At 36.8% G+C, this 18,575-nt stretch overlaps 12 protein-coding genes across 12 annotated transcripts in view; 8 read left to right on the forward strand and 4 right to left on the reverse strand.

The window, feature by feature from the left end:
• Positions 1-162: 162 nt before the first annotated feature.
• On the forward strand, positions 163-2,437 carry C9374_009437 (uncharacterized protein; the record flags this gene model as incomplete). The annotated part of the gene is made up of 2 exons (XM_044699624.1): positions 163-1,050; positions 1,163-2,437. 2 exons carry the CDS (start codon positions 163-165, stop codon positions 2,435-2,437), a joined length of 2,163 nt encoding a protein of 720 aa, XP_044554754.1.
• A 676-nt stretch (positions 2,438-3,113) lies between these two features.
• On the forward strand, positions 3,114-5,151 carry C9374_009438 (uncharacterized protein; the record flags this gene model as incomplete). The annotated part of the gene is made up of 2 exons (XM_044699625.1): positions 3,114-3,282; positions 3,779-5,151. The coding sequence occupies 2 exons, from the start codon at positions 3,114-3,116 to the stop codon at positions 5,149-5,151; spliced, it is 1,542 nt and encodes a 513-aa protein (XP_044554755.1).
• Positions 5,152-5,475: 324 nt separating this feature from the next.
• Positions 5,476-5,813, forward strand: C9374_009439 (uncharacterized protein; the record flags this gene model as incomplete). The annotated part of the gene is made up of 2 exons (XM_044699626.1): positions 5,476-5,605; positions 5,719-5,813. The coding sequence occupies 2 exons, from the start codon at positions 5,476-5,478 to the stop codon at positions 5,811-5,813; spliced, it is 225 nt and encodes a 74-aa protein (XP_044554756.1).
• Positions 5,814-5,925: 112 nt separating this feature from the next.
• C9374_009440 (uncharacterized protein) lies at positions 5,926-7,833 on the reverse strand (the record flags this gene model as incomplete). Its single annotated transcript, XM_044699628.1, has 1 exon — positions 5,926-7,833. One exon carries the CDS (start codon positions 7,831-7,833, stop codon positions 5,926-5,928), a length of 1,908 nt encoding a protein of 635 aa, XP_044554757.1.
• Positions 7,834-8,309: 476 nt separating this feature from the next.
• On the forward strand, positions 8,310-9,317 carry C9374_009441 (uncharacterized protein; the record flags this gene model as incomplete). Its single annotated transcript, XM_044699629.1, has 1 exon — positions 8,310-9,317. The coding sequence occupies one exon, from the start codon at positions 8,310-8,312 to the stop codon at positions 9,315-9,317; it is 1,008 nt and encodes a 335-aa protein (XP_044554758.1).
• Positions 9,318-9,415: 98 nt separating this feature from the next.
• C9374_009442 (uncharacterized protein) lies at positions 9,416-12,469 on the reverse strand (the record flags this gene model as incomplete). Its single annotated transcript, XM_044699630.1, has 2 exons — positions 9,416-12,246; positions 12,322-12,469. The coding sequence occupies 2 exons, from the start codon at positions 12,467-12,469 to the stop codon at positions 9,416-9,418; spliced, it is 2,979 nt and encodes a 992-aa protein (XP_044554759.1).
• Positions 12,470-12,738: 269 nt separating this feature from the next.
• On the forward strand, positions 12,739-13,044 carry C9374_009443 (uncharacterized protein; the record flags this gene model as incomplete). The annotated part of the gene is made up of 1 exon (XM_044699631.1): positions 12,739-13,044. The coding sequence occupies one exon, from the start codon at positions 12,739-12,741 to the stop codon at positions 13,042-13,044; it is 306 nt and encodes a 101-aa protein (XP_044554760.1).
• A 336-nt stretch (positions 13,045-13,380) lies between these two features.
• Positions 13,381-14,967, forward strand: C9374_009444 (uncharacterized protein; the record flags this gene model as incomplete). Its single annotated transcript, XM_044699632.1, has 1 exon — positions 13,381-14,967. The coding sequence occupies one exon, from the start codon at positions 13,381-13,383 to the stop codon at positions 14,965-14,967; it is 1,587 nt and encodes a 528-aa protein (XP_044554761.1).
• A 152-nt stretch (positions 14,968-15,119) lies between these two features.
• Positions 15,120-15,690, forward strand: C9374_009445 (uncharacterized protein; the record flags this gene model as incomplete). The annotated part of the gene is made up of 3 exons (XM_044699633.1): positions 15,120-15,126; positions 15,244-15,494; positions 15,616-15,690. 3 exons carry the CDS (start codon positions 15,120-15,122, stop codon positions 15,688-15,690), a joined length of 333 nt encoding a protein of 110 aa, XP_044554762.1.
• A 218-nt stretch (positions 15,691-15,908) lies between these two features.
• On the forward strand, positions 15,909-17,273 carry C9374_009446 (uncharacterized protein; the record flags this gene model as incomplete). Its single annotated transcript, XM_044699634.1, has 3 exons — positions 15,909-16,145; positions 16,318-16,459; positions 16,663-17,273. 3 exons carry the CDS (start codon positions 15,909-15,911, stop codon positions 17,271-17,273), a joined length of 990 nt encoding a protein of 329 aa, XP_044554763.1.
• Positions 17,274-17,373: 100 nt separating this feature from the next.
• C9374_009447 (uncharacterized protein) lies at positions 17,374-18,072 on the reverse strand (the record flags this gene model as incomplete). Its single annotated transcript, XM_044699635.1, has 1 exon — positions 17,374-18,072. The coding sequence occupies one exon, from the start codon at positions 18,070-18,072 to the stop codon at positions 17,374-17,376; it is 699 nt and encodes a 232-aa protein (XP_044554764.1).
• A 496-nt stretch (positions 18,073-18,568) lies between these two features.
• Positions 18,569-18,575, reverse strand: part of C9374_009448 (uncharacterized protein) — a gene marked incomplete at both ends in the record, with an annotated part of 471 nt that continues 464 nt past the window's right edge. The window contains one exon of the mRNA XM_044699636.1: positions 18,569-18,575. This exon is cut by the window's right edge and continues 464 nt beyond it. Within this exon, the coding sequence (XP_044554765.1) occupies positions 18,569-18,575 (7 nt within the window).

Genomic DNA, 18,575 nt, shown 5'->3' on the forward strand with positions numbered 1-18,575 from the left:
AAAGGAACTCGCCCACGAATTCCTTCGAACACTCCAGCACGAGGTGTTTCAATGCGACGCAACATCTTACTATTTTCACCAAATGATTGATGACGTGAGCTCTGCAAATTCTAACAAAATGGCAGCCACAAGGTGCCATTCTCAAAAAACAGCAACAACAGCATGACACGCACTACCTTCTCAGTCACTGTTGTCATTCTCCTTCTTCTCCTCTTTACCTCGTCCTCCTCCTTCAATGAATTGAATTTTTCCTTCACACATGCCTATCCGGTGACTCTTTTGAACGCAACGACTGGTGTCTACGACATGGGCGTTGCTGTCGACAAGGGCAATACGCGTGGAGTGGTTGTAACCGTGTGCGGTCAAGCTCCTAATCCGCAATACGAATGCATTCTCGCACTCATGATGGAATTTAGCTCTTACATGTTTGCACTTTTGGTTGTGAACTCAGAGAATGGCAACACGACCCGATTGGATTTTCCCAATCAAGCCATCACTACAGGAGATGCCGTCTATGCTTCATTATTGTCTTTCGACGGTCAATATTATTATTTTCATTTCGGAGGACATTTCTTTCAATTTGATGCCAAAACGGTTGCATTTTCATTCATTGGAAAAACCTTGCCTGGAACAGCCATGAGAATGACTTTGGATAATCAAGGAAACGTTTGGTCAGTCACATATCCCAAGAGCGGTCTCGTTTCATTCAATCCCAATACTCGAGTCTTAACAGATTATGGTTATGTATATAATCAATCATGGCCCATGTATCAACGATCATTAGCATTTGACGATCAAGGTTATCTCTATTTTGCTGTTGGTTACACATTGAGTCAAATTATTGCATTCAATCCAAATACTTCAAAAGCAAATCCACTCATTCCAGAACATGAACGTGTCGATGGAATGCCAGTCTTGTATCGAGATGTGGATGGAGCTGTCTATGCTGCCAATGTTCACGCTACTCCAGTGTATCGATTGTATAAAGGAAATTCGAGTGTGATTGTTTCTCACCCAAAGGTCGAGATGAAATATATTACAGGAAGTCAGGTAAGTCTTTTTACAATTTGTTGAAATAATGATTCGAATGATATTGTGAATGATTTGAAATGGTGCTGTGTTTGAAATTGAATTTGGTGTTCATGGAATGAATTTGGGATAGGACTTTTTCTATCCTTATTTTCCATCATTGAGACGATTAATTACATTTGATGAAGAAAATCGACAATTCACTATTCGAGAAAAGAATAACACCCTCACAACCTTGTCTTTCCAATACACGTGTCGTGGCGCCAATATTATGGATATTCGAGCAAGTCCAGATTTCAGCACCTTGATCGGTGGTTCCAATTTTCCAATGAACTTTTTCACCATGAACTCCAAGAATGGAATTTTCCAAAATTACTATTCAGTAGATCAACCCAATGTCGTTCAGGCGTTTCCATATGACCCATACGTTTGGTTTGGAACGTATCCTTATGGTCGTTTACTTCAATATGATCTGAACAAGCCATGGATTGATCCCATTGCAGGAAATGTCAATTCCACCAATCCAGTCATTCTCACTTCAGCCATGCCTCACATCATTCGTCCAAGTGTTGTCTTGGTTCATCCCAATAAGAAGTTCGTTTTCATGGGTGGCACCCCAGAATACGGTAATACTGGAGGAGGTCTCCTAATTTGGAATCGACTCACACAAAATTCAACCGTATTAGATCATACTCAATTATTGAAATATCACTCTACTCACAGTATGGCTGTAATACCAAACTCTCAAGATTTGATTTTATGTGGAACGACCATTGCTGCTGGAACTGGAGGAGTTCCCATTGCACCCGTTGCTGAATTGTATATTTTCAACACGACTTCGATGAATGTGACATGGCGTGGAGCTCTAATTTCAAACGTTAGATATTACTATGAATTGTTTAGCGTCAGCTCCACGGGTCTCATCTATGGTTACACCGATTCGAGAATGTTCTTTGTGTTTAATCCAGCCAATCGCTCCTTAATTCATTTGAAACCTATGGATCGAGCCTTTGTTGAACAAGGACCTCACTCATTCGCATTACATCCGAATGGTCGTGATGTGTACATTACATTATCCACTGGAATTCATTTCATTGATGAAAATACGTTTGCAATGAAACGAATCATGACACCTCCTTCGAAAGTATTGCCATTCAATGGAGTGATTTTGAAAAATGGATGGTATTACTATCGATCAGAATCGAGAATTCATGGATTTAAATTGTTTAATGTGACTGAGCCATTGGTTTCAAATTCTGTAAAACCTATTGGACCTTCATCGCGTCCAGAACCTGCAAGAAATGTCTCTGCAGTGATTTCGATGGGGTCAAGCGTGAAAATGGGAATGAGAAATGGAATGACTTTGATAAGTTTCATCTCTTTAGTTTTATTTGCATGTTGGTTTTGAAAAGATATTAAATAATTCTTTATTTTGACGATATTGGTTGTCAACAACGTCTATGAATTTGTGACACATTAGTTGTCTAAGGTTTTTTTTCAACGTATCTTCAACTTCCATACATTGAACGCTTGGTTCTGTTTTGAGATGCTTCAAGTGCTCCTTGTCGCTTCTGCCACTTGTCACTTTCACAAAACCAGATTCCAAAAACAAACTAAGCGAAAACTATTGCCAACAATATTTTAAAAACAGTATACCAATCACACTTTTCATTCATTCAACACCCCCTCCTTTTTCTTTCATCATCAAGGAATCCTTTCACAACAACAACAGCCCATTGATTGTCCAAAACTGAGTTGCAACTCGGAAGAAAAGAAATAGACCTCCAAATTTGGCATCAATACAACAATTTTATTTTTCATCAGCAAATTGAAAAAACATCATCATCCATATAGCTGCCACAACGTATCACTTTTTTTTCAAAGCTGTGTACCCGACCAAAGGAACGACCTGTTGTGTGCCGATCATCATCAGCCTCCATCATCATTAGAAGAATTCATTATATAATTTGATATAAATTCCTTTGTTTCAAACGAACGAAAGAACGAAGTACACGGTGAACCATAGACTTTATTCCTACAACACACCAATACTAGACTTTTAAATTTAAATACAAGAAGTTAGTATGGGCAATAATAGTCATAAGCAACAACAGCAGGACAAACATCAACAGGTAACCAACACCGCAACGACCAATCCTGCTACATCATCAAATATGAATGTGGGAGGAACAAATCCGAGGCCCGGTTCGTCTGCTGCTTTTCCAATTGTTATTGAGGATGGAAATGGGTCAGGTAAGTGGTTGTTGTTGTTTCATCATGATGATGAAATAATGAACGTATATACAAATATACATTTTTATGATGATGATCTTTGAATCCTTTCAATCACCAAATCACTGAATGATGATATTTATCCATGAATAATGAAATAATTGTTTATGGCCACTATTCATTTATTCATCATGGTTGTCATTCATTGATGAATTATTTCAAAATAATTAATATGGACATTTGGCATTGGGGTTCTTTGGGAATTTGTATTGAACCGAAACTTGTTCGAATTCGATGTCATGTTCATGTCGTCAATGAACCATTTGAATTCATCATGACGATAAATGCTCACATGTACTCACCTCTCATCACGTGTTCACGCCCACACAACATCATCAACATTCCATTGTCAATGACAACAACAAATCATCCTCGCATTGCTAAATAACTCCTCGCTTCATCCACGAATCATGACCCATCACATATTTGCCGTCTCATTCGCTCATTGGTACTCTAGGAAATCGCCGAAGCAATGCCCACTCTATAGGCAATGGTAACATGTTAGCAACATCACAGGGTCGATCCCAATCCATCATCAATGCAGGTGCTGGTAGCTTGGCCAATAATTCGTTTCATCTTCAAATTGCAAACAATGGCCATCATCATGGATCAACAGGTACACCACTTTCACCAACAAATCCGCTCCACAGTCCACAAACACTCACTGTTCCTCCACAAACATCTCCATCCAATAACCCAGGAAGTAGCAGTGGACCATATCCGGTTGGACTGGTTATTGGTCAAAAGTATAGACTTATGAGCAAGATTGGAAATGGTGCTTTCGGAGAAGTTTTCCTTGCAACCTTTACAACATCCTCGAACACATCTTCATCGTCGTCAACATCATCTGGAGAGCAACAACAACAACAACAGCAACAAGAATACTTTGCCGTTAAATTAGAATTAATGCCAACAAGAAATCAACAAAACATGGCTGGAAAACAACAATTAATTTATGAAGCTAAAGTTATCAATTATCTGTTTGGATCTCATGGCAGCTCGAGCCATTTAACAACAACATCAGCAAATTCAACACCAATTGTAGGAATACCGAGAGTTTATTGGTATGGATCTGAGGGCTCTTATAATATCATGGTCATGGATCTATTGGGACCTTCGCTGGAAAGTCTCTTTAAAAAGTGCAATCGCAAATTCTCTCTCAAAACTGTTCTCATGCTAGCGGATCAAATGATACAACGAATTGAATTTACTCATCGAAGAAACTTTGTACATCGAGACATCAAACCTGATAACTTTTTAATGGGTAGAAAATCCAACTCGACAAGTTCATCAACATCGCTCTCTAGTGACAACACAGTTTACATGATTGATTTTGGTTTATCCAAAATGTACATGAGTGACAAGGGTCACATTCCTTTACGGAAAGATAAACATTTGACAGGAACGGCCCGTTATGCAAGTCTGAACAATCACAAGGGTTATGAACAATCACGACGAGATGACTTGGAATCATTGGGTTATGTCTTGTTATATTTTCTAAGAGGAACTTTACCATGGCAAGGATTAACAGGAAAAACGAAAGAAGACCACTACAACAATATTTATAACAAGAAGAAAAATATTCGAATTGTTTCGCTCTGCAAAGGTTTACCCATTGAATTTGCCACATATCTCAATTACACTAGGGGTCTCAAATTTTATCAGGAGCCAGACTACATGTATCTGAGGAACTTATTCCTTAATTTATTTGTGCGAGAAAAGTATGCTTTAGATTATGAATGGGATTGGGTGGTTATAGAGAAAAAACAACGAGCAGAACAACAACAACAGCAACATCAACTACAACCACCACCATCACAACAAAAGTAACCTCAGCTTGGAATGCATGTGACCGACTTTTGTAGTGGACTACTTTTGAATATTGTTATCCTTGAAAAACTCCAGTTTTCTTTCCTTCCTCTTTGTCCTTCCCTAATCTTGTGTGTAGATTATATATGATTCTTCCAAACATGCTACTGTGAACCCGTCAAACCAACTTTGAATCATCCTTTCATTCCTAATCACCGCTCTTTGTTTCCTTTCTCTCTTCAGAATGTTCAAATTGTTTCGAAAATATATGTCCATAAAATTGAAATTAATTTGTTGTTATCACTGTTGCATTCGAGAATGAACAAATAAAGCAAACAAGAAAAAATGTCGGAAGAGCAGAGAAAAGAGCTCGAGTTGGTTTGGAAATCACAAATTACTCGACAGATCATTGATTTGACAAAGAAATGTTTTGAGAGTTGTGTTCCGAATCCAAATACGAAAGGTCTCAACAAGAGTTAGTATTTAGAGTGATGAAACATGTTGATTGAATTTTGTGTGGAATATTATTTATTTTTCAATTTATTCTTCAATAATTTTATGTTTATTTTGAATAATATTTATCTGCAGATGATAAAGTTTGCTTCCAAAATTGTGTCAGCAACTATTTAGACAGTGCAGCAATTATTTCGGCTTCATTACAAAGTGGACCACAGACAAGATGATCATGGCTTTTTGAAAAATTGGAAGAAATGCTAATAGTTGATCTAAGCAAAATATTAAATTATAACGATTGGAATTTTCAACATTGATATTTTTTAAATCATAATAATTTCACTAGACAGTGAGAGATTTCTTTGAACCATTGACGTTATCGTCACTATACGTAATAATGTTTGGATTTCCTTGTCCAAAATATTTGATCACAATGAGAACAATTTTTGTGAATTCTTCTTTCTCTTGTGGCGTAAAATGAGAGAAATTTTCGAGAATCCAAACCAGTAATTGATTCATGTTCGCTCCAATCGTGTCATTTGGAGGTTTATCAATGGCAAGTAACAAGTGATACAACCAGTCGCATCGTAACACATTATTGGATTCCTTACTTTGCACAAGTAAATAATCTGTAATCCATTGTTGCTTTTGTTGTTCGGAAGCAACACCCGTTTCGTGTGTAGGAGTTTCTTCATGATCTTCATGGGTTTCATCCTCATGTTCATCGGATGGTGTGAAAAGGGAACTAGCCTTAGTTGGAACTCGTCGCAATAAGGAATTATTATGAAAATTACTCACTGTCCAATGAATCATCTTGTTGAATAGAGCATGTGTAGTGACATAGTCCAAATAGCTGAGAAGCAAATTTTGAGTGGGCCTGTGACCCTGGTTAGAAGACTGTGAACATTGTGGTGGTGTTGCTGAATCTCCCTGTTGAGTATGTTTCTCCGCTGTTGTTGTTGTTGTTGGCATTGCTCGAGTGCTCTCCAGTTGTTGTTCTGTAGTCATGTCACTCGTTGAAAGGTCAACTGCTGCTTGTTCTTGGTCGTGTTTTTCATCCACCTCCTCACCCTCACCCGAATCAGACATGGTCTCACTTGTGATGGTAGTGACTGTTGCTTCAGTGGTTACCTTATTTGCTTGAGTACCTCCTCGTTTTCTTCCTCTACGATTTTTCTTCTTCTTTTTGATGGTTTCTGGATTGTTATGTTGTGCCTGTTTGTTGATCATTCGCTCCCATAAAACATAAACATTCTCCTCCCCGAGACAATACGTTTTCCACTCATCATAATTTCCATTGAGCCGAGGACATTTGGAGAATTCATTAGACTTTTGAGAGGTACTGGATGATGAGCCCTTTGATCTTAATTTCTTGTCGAGTTCAAGCTGAACATGTTCTCTCGTCTTGGTAAAATTTGTTAAGAATTGATGTTCCCATTGTTTTGTAATAAGAATTGGAGATTGATTGGTGTCACTGGTTCCCATAAACGCATCAAATAAATGGAGAGCTCCATACAGTGATGAATCCAAATCTCTAATACTTGTCCGATTTTTCTCAAATTGTTTAGAATCAATATTGGTTGCTACTACTGTCTTGGCACAATAATTTTGTGCTTCATATCGAACATTCAATAAATAACGTTGTGCTTCATTGTCCAATTCATCGTCCAAGTTTTCTTCTTCATCGTGTTGCATGGGATCAGATGATTCTTGAGGAGTAACTTGAGCATTGTCAGAGGTCTTCTTTAAATCATGACTGAAAAATGATTTAAGCCATTCCTTCTCGGGAGGTTGCCAACCAATTTTCTTTACTGTTTGTTCATCCACAATATAAAATGCTTTTTGATAATGTTGTTCATCATGTTCCTCATTGATATTTGCTTGTTGATTTGATTGATTAGATTTCTGAGATGGCTTCTTTTTCTTTCGTTTTCTCTTTTTTGAATTTTCAGTTCCTGCAGAGTGTAGTTCCTCATCTTGGTCCGCAATTATTGTTTGCTGCTCCTGCTGTTCATTGTTGTCCTCACCATCATCGTCATTCATTTCTTGTAATAATTCTATCGGATTTAAATGAATGGGAACAAACGTATCATGATCCTCGGGAATGGATTCTTCCATATGATCCTCATAGTTTTCTTGATCCAGTTCCTCATGATTATTTTCATCTTCTAAATCCTCAACATTTTCTTCTCGTTGTTGCTGAGTTACGACATCTTCTTGCTCCGAAAGCTTGACTCGCTTTTTAGACATTTTTTTTTAATTTCTTTCATTTAATTCATCTTCAATGAAATCAATTGGGTGTTCGTCGTTGAACATGAATGAATATTTAAATAAGCTAAATGGTTTGATCCTTTGTTTTTGGACTCGAAATGTCACAAGAAAAATGCCATTTGTTTGTTTTTGAACAATTGTATAGAAACATTTCATTTTCGTATCATTGCCAGAGAGGTCACCCACAATGATTCGAACTCAAATCCAGTCAAATCGCCAAAATGTGTTTTAAACAGTATTTTGTTCACTTAATTGGATTTTAAAAATTCCATATCAGGTCATCTTTTGTTAACGACCCATTTTTGGACAATTCATATTTTTTTCCTTATTTAATTTTCAAAAAAGCATCTCAGCTCGAGACTTCATGATAACAAAAATTCAGAAGAAACACACGCGCTCTCAAAAAAGAGAAACACAACATTCCGATCATCATTGGTTCATTCTAAAAAACCATCATGACTTCCATGCTCATCATGATGAAAAAGCCTCAACATTCGGATCATCGAGAGTATTACAATATTCTACTCCAGGATCATACGAATTCCAACCGAATTCATTCATTACACTTGATGGAACCCGTGGTGAGTGTAGAACCTCCAACTCAGAGTTTTCATCATGAACTTGATATTCTTCATCATTCAATTCCTTCCTCGACTGGTTTCAATACTTCCTCTCAATCATCATCATGTCCTTTCATGAGAAATGTCATGAATGATGAAAGGCTGTTCAAACCTTCTGAAGAACCTGCACGTATTACCCAACCATCCTCTCAACATCAAGGCTTTTCTTTTCAAACTACAAATACATTACACTGTCATCAAGAATCTTTTGAACCTTCTCAACAAGAGAATTTGAGTCCAAAATCAAAATTTTCATCTTCACTTCCTTATTTTGTTCAACCTTTGAAAAAACGTAATCGAGAAAGTTATGAATCTCTTTGCAATCAACAACATGTGAAACATTTGACGCCTCCTCATCATGACGTGTCAGCATTCGGTGCTGTTCTTCCTCCTGTACATAAAATTGCCAAACGTCATTCACAATTGATGGGACGAACATCACCTCCAATTACAACGCTGGAACAAGAAGACACTTCTTCTGCCAGCAGCCAACATGAAAATGATGTCAGCACAACCACTACTGAATCATCATACTCGTCACAAGACGATCCAAATGATGAACACACTTGTACGACATCCAACATTGAACCATCCCATTCCTCTTTCACTGTAGAATATGAACTTCCCAAACGAAAATCAAATCGTGGTAGAAAACCAAAAGCAAGAAAAGTCAATGTGAATGAAGGACCTTGGACTGAGGAAGAACATGAACAATTTCTGAAGGGTTATCGAGAGTGTGGCAAGAATTGGAGTAAAATTGCTGATTTGTATGTGCCTTCGAGACGAAGGACGCAAATCGCTTCACATGCCCAAAAGTGGTTCAGAAAACAAGATAAAAAGTAAAAATTAAAAATTAACTTTTTTAGATCTCAAAAAGCTCAACTTGTCAAACATGTCAAATGCCAACACTCAGTTAGTGAATAAATAAACCCACATTTCTTCTACAATTTTCCATTACTACACTTCTTGATGGACGTCTCCACAATTCCTTTCACATTTTCATAACGTTGTTTCAACTTTTTCTTATTAAATGCTTCTTTCTGTGCATCAATATACGCCATCTTATTCAAATAATCCTTCAACGAGGCAGAGGGAGTACTCTCTTTCAACAAATCCAAAACTAAATTATTAAACGTCGAGACAACTCCAGAAAAATCATACGAAATTGAAATGGGTTCTCTTCCAGAACGTTTCACAGTTGGATTTTCTTCCAAATTGATATACTTTTTCGATTTTGTTTTTTTAGGTTTCAATTCTTCTTCCATATCGAAGGTCACACAAGAAGGATCGACCACAAGAGCATATGGCTTTGTGTCATCTCTCGAAATGCTCACATTCTTGAAATGAGTTGGGAATAATTTTTGATAATATTCGACAAGTTCTTCAAATTTTTGTGAAAATTCTTGACGACTTGAACTCTCGACCATTTCCAATTCCAAAATTAATTCACGTTCAAATGTTTGGTTCAGTTGTTGAATGAAACAATTTAACGTGGAAGATGTTGCATCTTGTTCTTTTGTTTCGCCACTGGTTGGATAAGTCGAGTTAGAATCTTCTAGAGCATTCTTCAATATTAACATGCAAAGTCGAGGTCTCTTGGAAGGAATGGTATAAGGCATGAAAATGGAATTTTTAGGTTTTGAGACAATTCCTAAATTGTCAAAATCCATAGAGCCAGCATTGGTTAATTTCCACTCGAGAAATTCTTTAAGGAGTGTAATGTCTTGAACGAACATATCGAAGGAGACTTCACGTTCTTGTAAAAATTGGAGCATGAGAGCAACATTGTAAATTTTGTAATTGACATGTGGCAGGTAGGTTGAAATTGGATCATCAATTTCTTGGACAGCTTGACGAATAATCGATGCTTCTTTTTCAATCATGTCGTAAAATTGTCGACTAGCTTCCTTTTCATATTTCTTTGATGTTGGCTCAAATTCATCAAAATAGGAAACGTCAACTGTCACATTGGGAGATATTTGTTTAAATGCTCGTTCCAACATGTGTAAAGTCTCCGATTCAATAAAATGGTGTAAAACCTTTGGTAAATACGCATCGAGTGATCTTGAAATGGTCACATACGCTGGTAACTGTTCTTGAGCAACAATTAACTTCTCCAACTTGTTCATTTGATCCATAATTTCATCTCGCGTTAAATATTTCGAAGGTAATCCACTTGGACAAACTCCAAACATTTGATTCACTTTACAGTATGGTTTCACAGATGGAAAACCATAATTCACATCGAGCAGTGACAAGTAAAAGTAATTCATATTTTCCAAAAAGATAATCACAAGTTTGGAAAGTTGATACAAGTGTTCGAGAGCATGATGTGAACCTTTGCAAAATAATTCTAAAATTTCTGGGCCAAACACTGAGTCACCAATCAATTTAGATTTCTGTACGGGTTGCTTGGAAAAGATACTATTTTCATCGAACATGAGTCCTCTAAAGAACATTTCATGAAGTAAATTAGAAATTTTGTTCCTGTTAAATTTTTTCACCTGATCCATGGAAAGTGACATGTTTTTTGTGGGCTCATAAATTCTTCGATCCAAACACAAGATGGTCTCTTCTTGAACCATTTCTTCCAAGACCTTAAAAAGTCCTCCATAGGTTTTTCTTGGAACAATATTGAAGAGCATTTCATCGTCTGTTGAAAAGTAATCAAGATCAATATCCAATAAATATGGTGTGGAATTAAAGAATTTGGCTTTGTCTTCAATCACATTTCCAGATTGAAATAATTCATCCGTATTGTAGACATCCCATTGAATTGGAAATGACTCGTGTGATGCATTGTGAAACGCTTCAGTTTCAACACAAACTCCTTCTTTTGCAATTTGAGCCAGAGTATGAATAGGTTTGGTCAAAATCTTTTTTCCATTTCTGTGGTGAATATTCCATGAGTAACCATCTGGATTTCGATAACATAAAAAGGTCGATTCGACATTTAGAGAATTTGCAGCTTTTGTCAAATCTTGAAGAGTTTGTGGTGGTAATTTCATGGCATTGGCTCTCACTCCCAACTCGGCATTGTATCGACCTGTGTTAAAATTGTAACCTCCTCCTTCGAAATTACTTTGAAGCCAAACCACTCGAGGACCAACTAATTCCAAATATTGAGCGACTGGAATGAAATCTCCAATCGAAGTGACTGCAAGAAGCTCTGTCATTTTCTTATCATTGAAAGGATGACGCTTTTTAGTGACATTTTTTGCAGTGACATAATCTTCTTTTGCCCCAAGTGGTGTGTTTTGAATTAAATCTCTAAAAGGTTTAAAATTATAATAATGTTGTGGAATTTGTGCATCGGAATGAGAATCAATATGAAGCAATGGAAGACCTTGAAAGTTTAAATTGTAAACATTTTGTTGTTGATCTGCAACAACATTCGAATAATTCAATCTTGGAATGAGTCCCAATTTGTGAGCTCTCACCCAGAAAAACAATGAAAAATGATGCTCATCAAACACTCCGACATGAACCTTTTTTCTTTGTGTCAATGTGTTCTTTTGAAGTAATTCCAAATATTTCACATAGGAAGGAGTTGAACTGATAATGGCCGGAAATTTAGAACGAGTATTCACAGTAGGATATTGAACCGCTACGGTTCTCACTGGCTTTTTAAATAAAGTTGGCATTAATTTTGAAAGTTCCAATTTCAATTCATCATGATGGAATGTGAATAAATAAATGGAAACAAGTCCGATCGTGATGGGAAGAATGAAGAAGGTCCAGAGAATGAAAGAATGTTTGCAACTTTTGGATTCTGTGTTTGTCAATTTTTGTGAATTTCATTCCGTGGATGATGATGACAATTAGTAAATTTTAAAAAAAAACATACTTGGGGGAGTGGTTGTGTTGTCAGATGTCGTTTTAGAGTCATCGGTCTTTTTGGTTGTAGGTGTAATTGTTGAAGAAGGAACGGAATTATTGGCAGCAGCATCTTTTGGAGAAGAGGATGACGATACTGCGTGTTTTGATTTTGCCATTTTTTTTATTGACACAATTTTTGATCGATCGTTGATGGATGTCGATTGTAATGAAACGGATGACTTCACAATCCAGTGTTATTACATTATGATAGTTGAACATGTTGAAAGTATAGAAGGTCTCAATGTTAAAAGTTATTTCATAATATTTTACAAAACACAACTGTCAAATGCCAACTCTAAATTTTAACATTTTCCTTAATTGTCCATCCACGCATTCCATTTATTCCTCATTTACCACATTAAATACAAATTTAACACACAAAAAAATGGTCAAAACAACCACACGAGGAATTTCTGAATACGATCTCATCCATTGTCCTCCCACGCACACCTTTCATCCAACCACAAAGAAAGAACTTCGTCACTATCATACTTCTCTCGAAGAATCTCATTCTCCAAAATATCACTACGTGACACCTGGCAGTTTTGAGCAAATTGAGGAACATTCGAATGCACCTCCGGAACAAATTTCTAGATTGAGATTGGACATGTTGAAGCAAGAATTTGAGAAGGATAGAGAGGAAGGATTTCCAGGATGGAATTTAGAGGACACTTGGATGAATAAGATTTAAAAAATGAATTTCACAAATTTAGTAATTGATAAAATGTACAATTTCTAATAATGGTCTTTTTATGAAACTGACCTTTGAGCCTTGAAAAAACCAATGAAAATAGTTTAAACACTTTCCGAATCAAGAGCCAATTTCACTCATAAAACCATTTTATTACTTTCCTCAAATACAACTTGATTGTTGGATCAAAATTGTAAAATCACAAATCCTTACAACCACACATCCCTCCTTCCATTCTTTTTCATTTGTAAAAAAACTACAACAACAACTTGTCGATTACCACATAATCCAATCTTGTACCCTCATCTCCAAGTTGTAATTATTCGGTTGTTCAAAATGTCAACTACTTCAACAACCTCATCCCCTCCAAGTGCTTCATTCATTTCACAACAAGCCATTCTCAGACCTTTCCAAAGCATTCCCATCTTGTTGAGAAACTTCTCAGCCATCATGGGACGAAGTAACTTCTTCCCGATCGACACTCAAACCTTTTTCAAGGAATTATTCGAAGCTTTGGTGGTCACCTTGTTGTATCCAGTCATTACATTCATTGGATTGTATTTACAATTTTTAAGATGGATTTGGACCATGATCTTTCGTGTGGCTGTTCCAACTCCTCAACAATATTCAGCCCAACAAATTAAATCTGCCATTATTACAGGAGTGGGTTCTCAGTCAGAAATTGCAAAATCATTGGCATTGAGTTTGTGTGAACAGTGGCGACGAGATGCATCTCAAGATCATAAAATGTTGACACTTGTTGGAAATGACGATCGTCGATTGAATCAAATTCGTGAAGATCTCTTACGTACATTGGGAGAGGACTATCCAAAAACTACTGAAATTCGTGTCAAAGTATGTTCCCTAAATGATGAAGAGAAAATTCGACAAGTGGTCACTGAATATGATTATGATTTGGTCATGACTTGTCAGGAAGAGAAATATACCAATGCGGTAGAGAGAGGAAGTGTTGTTGGACAACAACCAAATCTTGTGAAGGAAAAGACCTCTCCTCGTTCAACTTCTCCAAAACGAGATGTGAAAGGTTCTTCCGTAAATGGTAATAGAAAAGGAGAAACCAATGTTCCAAGCAGCAGATCCAATGAAGAAGCATCCAGTAGTAGTAGTAGTACTATTACTTCTGAAACTTCCTCAACTCTCAATATCAATCCTGAACAAGTGCAATATCCACTGAACGAAGATGAAATTCGCTCCAATTATGAATTTAACATTTTTGGCACTTTGAATACGGTTTTACCAGCAATTCGTCAATCTCGTGAAAGAGGTCTTACTGATTCTCCAAAACATGTGGTCGTTGTAGGAAATGCTCCTTCTCGTCGAGGTATTGATCAACAAATCTTTGGATCAGGACCTGGATTCAATTCATTGCTTGAACTTTCCAAATTGGTCGAAGGTGAAGTCAGAAGAAGTTCTTTACGTAGTGGACTCGCAGGACAAAAGGTCGATCCAAATGATTTCCCCAACGCTTCTCAACTCGTTTTCCAAATCGTTACTCCATTGATTTGTCAAAATTTAACATCAACTTTGGGAATTACTTTCAATGAATGGATTTCTCGAGTTTTTAGTGAATCCTATTCTAGTCGAAGAGTTGAAAAGAGAAGACAACGTGAAGGTGTTCAACAAGATGTTACTTCAATTGATGAATCATCCAGAGAAGGAAGAAGAACTTTGAACACAGATGAAAGCGTCAGAAATGAACCACAATCTCAACGTGGAAAGGATCAATCATTGAGTGAAATTCCAGTTCAGGTAGCAGACGAAATTATGAGAGGTGTGTACAGAGGTGTGGATGTGATTGATGTCAATTCTCCTGTGGTGTATGCTGCTTTGAGATTGTACAATGCAATTCCAATCAGTGTTCAACATATTATTTCGACCTTGCTACAATTCAATAATGAGTAGGAATTTTTCTATTCAGAATTAAACATGTTCAATAAATATTACCGTCCTTGATTTTCGCGAACGTGAGTTTTCAACATGAGCGTTATTGAATACCCCAAACAACGTTCATTGTAATAATGCGGAGAACCAACCCGGCGAAATTCGAAAAAAAAATGTCTGGTAAGTAAGCCTTAATTTGCTTAATGATTCGCTTACACCGCGCTACTCTTCTTGTTGGCTCATTATAAAATTCATCATACCTTCCCTTGATGAATAATGGATGCGGCCTTCATTTAGAAATTCCTCAAGGAAACGCTGCAAAGGGTGAGAAAATCTTCAAGGCCAAGTGTGCTCAATGCCATACCATCAATAAGGGTGGTGCTCACAAGGTTGGACCAAACTTGTGGGGTATTTGGGGTAGAAAGTCAGGAATGGCTGAAGGATATGCTTTCTCTGCTGCCAATAAGGACAAGGCTGTTGTTTGGAATGAACAATCCCTCTTTGAATACTTGGTAGATCCTAAGAAGTATATTCCTGGTACAAAGATGGTAAGTAGGGCTTTGTACAAGTGTTGTTGTATTCATCATCATTCGGTGGTGATTTTTCATTATTTTCTTCACTCGTGTCCTATGGTAATAATTCGGAATGGTCGTTAACACCATGCAACAGGTCTTTGCCGGTATGAAGAAGCCAAACGAACGTGCCGATTTGATTGAATACATGAAGACTGCTTCCCAAGAATAAGCTTGAGAATCACATGATCATTTTCAAAACCACGCTTGTCCAATAAACGCTCTTTGGTTTTGTTCAATTACACAAGCAACATTATTCGTGCTCCGTTTTGAAAACATCATCAATTCTCCACCGGAAGATTTTCTCAAATTTCCTGTCAATCTCTCTTCCCACTCACGGCTGTGATGTAAAAACATACAAAAAGAATCAACACAACAACCACACACTCCATGTCATCACCAAGCAAGCCAACACAAGGAGATTCCAAGAGCGTCATCCCACCAGGTACCACCTTCCGTCACAGAGTCACGTTGCCAACAAGATGGAGTGATGAAGACAATCAAAAAGTATTGAACAATGCCATTTACTTGACCTTGTTCGAGGAGGCAAGAACGGACTACTTTGGACCCAATACATTGAATTTATTGGATCCAGAGACATTGACATATCCTTTTGTGTTGTTAAAGGTTTGTATGATGATGATGACACAAATCCATCGGTTGGATGATGGATTTCAATTTTTTAAAAAATTTAATTTTATTTTGAAACGATCAAAATATTCGATTATTAATAATATTGCCAAAACATCCTATGCAATGTTGATGATTATTTTGACACATTTCAACATACGAATGACAGTGTGATTTGAGATGCATTGCTCCAGGAAAGGGTTTCAAACAATGTGATGTCTACATCAAGACCTCTCAAGTCGGAACCTCATCGTTCACACAACTCTATAGAGTTTCATGGGAAGGAACTGTTTGGTGTGAAGCTGAAGCAGGTATGTATTCGTTCATGCCAACTTTCATATTACTTAGATTGTTAAAATTTTAATCTTTCATCAACACAATGGTCATTCATACCTTAATTGTTTAATGATGAATTTTGACATGACCAAAATGTTTCACACTCGAAAACTTAATTCCCGAAATTGTTTCTTGATCCATTCGAATCATTATTTGTCAATTATACTTGTCCATACAGTCATTGTTTATTACAATTTTGCTAAAAAAACCAAAGAAAATCTTCCCGATCATTGGAGAGAATCCATTACCAAATACGAAAATTATCAATATCATCCAGTAGTGAGCTCTGTTCAAACCAACAAACAACTTCCTCTTCGTGTTGGAATGTATGCTGAAATTTCCAAGAAATACACACACGAACATGTGAAAAAATTCGCCGAATTGAGTGAAGATTACAATCCCATTCATTTGAATGCAGAATTTGCATCTAAAACTCGATTCAAGAAACCCATTGTTCATGGTCAATTATTAACCTCTCTCATTAGCGGTTTATTGGGAGCTCATTTACCAGGAGATGGAACCATTTATATGGAACAAACATATAAATACAAATTACCATTATTGGTTGGAGAGAGAGTGAAAGCTCGTGTCGAAATTGAACATATTGATCTTCAGAGAAAGATCGTGACACTCAAGACGGATTGTTACAAGTGTGAAGATTTGTCAAGTGTGGGAGGATCCTCAATTACGAGCTCGACAGGAAAGGAAACTCTTATCATGCAAGGTCAAGCGAAAGTGATGGTTCCTGCAGAGGTTTTGGAAGAAGGTCACAAGACAAGCAAGTTGTAATTTGTGAATTTGCTCGTGTTGTAACATTGTCTTTGAGGTTGACGATTTGTAATTTTGTAAATTAAAAATATTTACTCTTGAGTATTATTGTACTTTTTTCTCACTCCTCAATTTCCTCTTGTGAAAGTTCTTCAACTGAGTCGTAAAATGTATCATCTATTAAATTTGTACTTTTTTCCCACTCATCAATTTCCTCTCGTGAAAGTTCTTGAACTGAGTTTGGTGAAGTAACTTTTACCACAAAAGGTCTCTTGGTTGTCTGCTTGCCAAAAGGTAATACTGGATCTGTTTGCACTCTACTGCTAGGACTGATTTTTTGATAAAGCCATGTTGTCATGAGACAGTTCCAGAATTGACAATTTGTGAAAGTGCATTGTGAAAAAACCTCATCTCTGAGATCGGCATTCCTAAAATTGCATTCAGAAAACTCGCATCGAGCAAATGAATTAGCAAGGACATCATTCTTATTCCATTGAATATTTTTGAACTTGCAGTCTGAAAATGTGCATTTTGAAAAATCTATTTTTTGAAACTTAGATCCTGTCAAGCTTGTCTTCGGTTGGCGTTCAAATTCAAATTTACAATTATCCAATGTGCATTCTTGTAATTTTCCAGGTATATCTTTAAAATCAACGTTTGTGAAACAAGACTTTTCATATCTTTTTGAGGTAACCAAATACTTATGATGAGATATCACACAAGTCGTATTGGAGAGTTTACATGCCTTGACTATTATATCAAGCAAAGCATTCCAAAAACTATCCATACCAGTTGCATCTGAAAAATCACAATCTTCCATTGAGTTGTTATATTTTGGCACCTTACACCTTACACTTAGTGTCAGTGTCGTTTGCATTTGACACTTGAGTGCCAAATGAACGAAGTGTGATTTGTATTTGACACTTGAGTGTAAGGTGCTATTTGTATTTGACACTTGAGTGTAAGGTGCGAAATGGATGTTGATTGAAATGGAGGTTCTAGTATGTGAAACTAACCGTTAAACTTTGTTCTCAATAAAACCAACACTTCGTTCCTTAGTATCAAACAATTGATTAAAAAATGGTCAGATTCAACCCTTGGCAACTTCTTTCAGACAAATCGATTCACCATGAACATCTTTCTAAAGTTATTCAATATCCGTTGCCCAATATTCTCTACTCATATGAGGGGTCTTCTATTTCTGATAATTCTTTGAAAACGGGAATTCAATACAGCATCAAGTTTGGAAGCTACACATCCAAAATCATCAATCAACAAAAGCATAACCTTGCTCATGGATTATGTCGAGGCTGTTATCAATGT

This window comes from Naegleria lovaniensis (assembly GCF_003324165.1).
Source record: "Naegleria lovaniensis strain ATCC 30569 chromosome Unknown tig003, whole genome shotgun sequence".
In the NCBI taxonomy this organism is placed as follows: Eukaryota; Heterolobosea; class Eutetramitea; order Acrasida; family Naegleriidae; genus Naegleria; species Naegleria lovaniensis.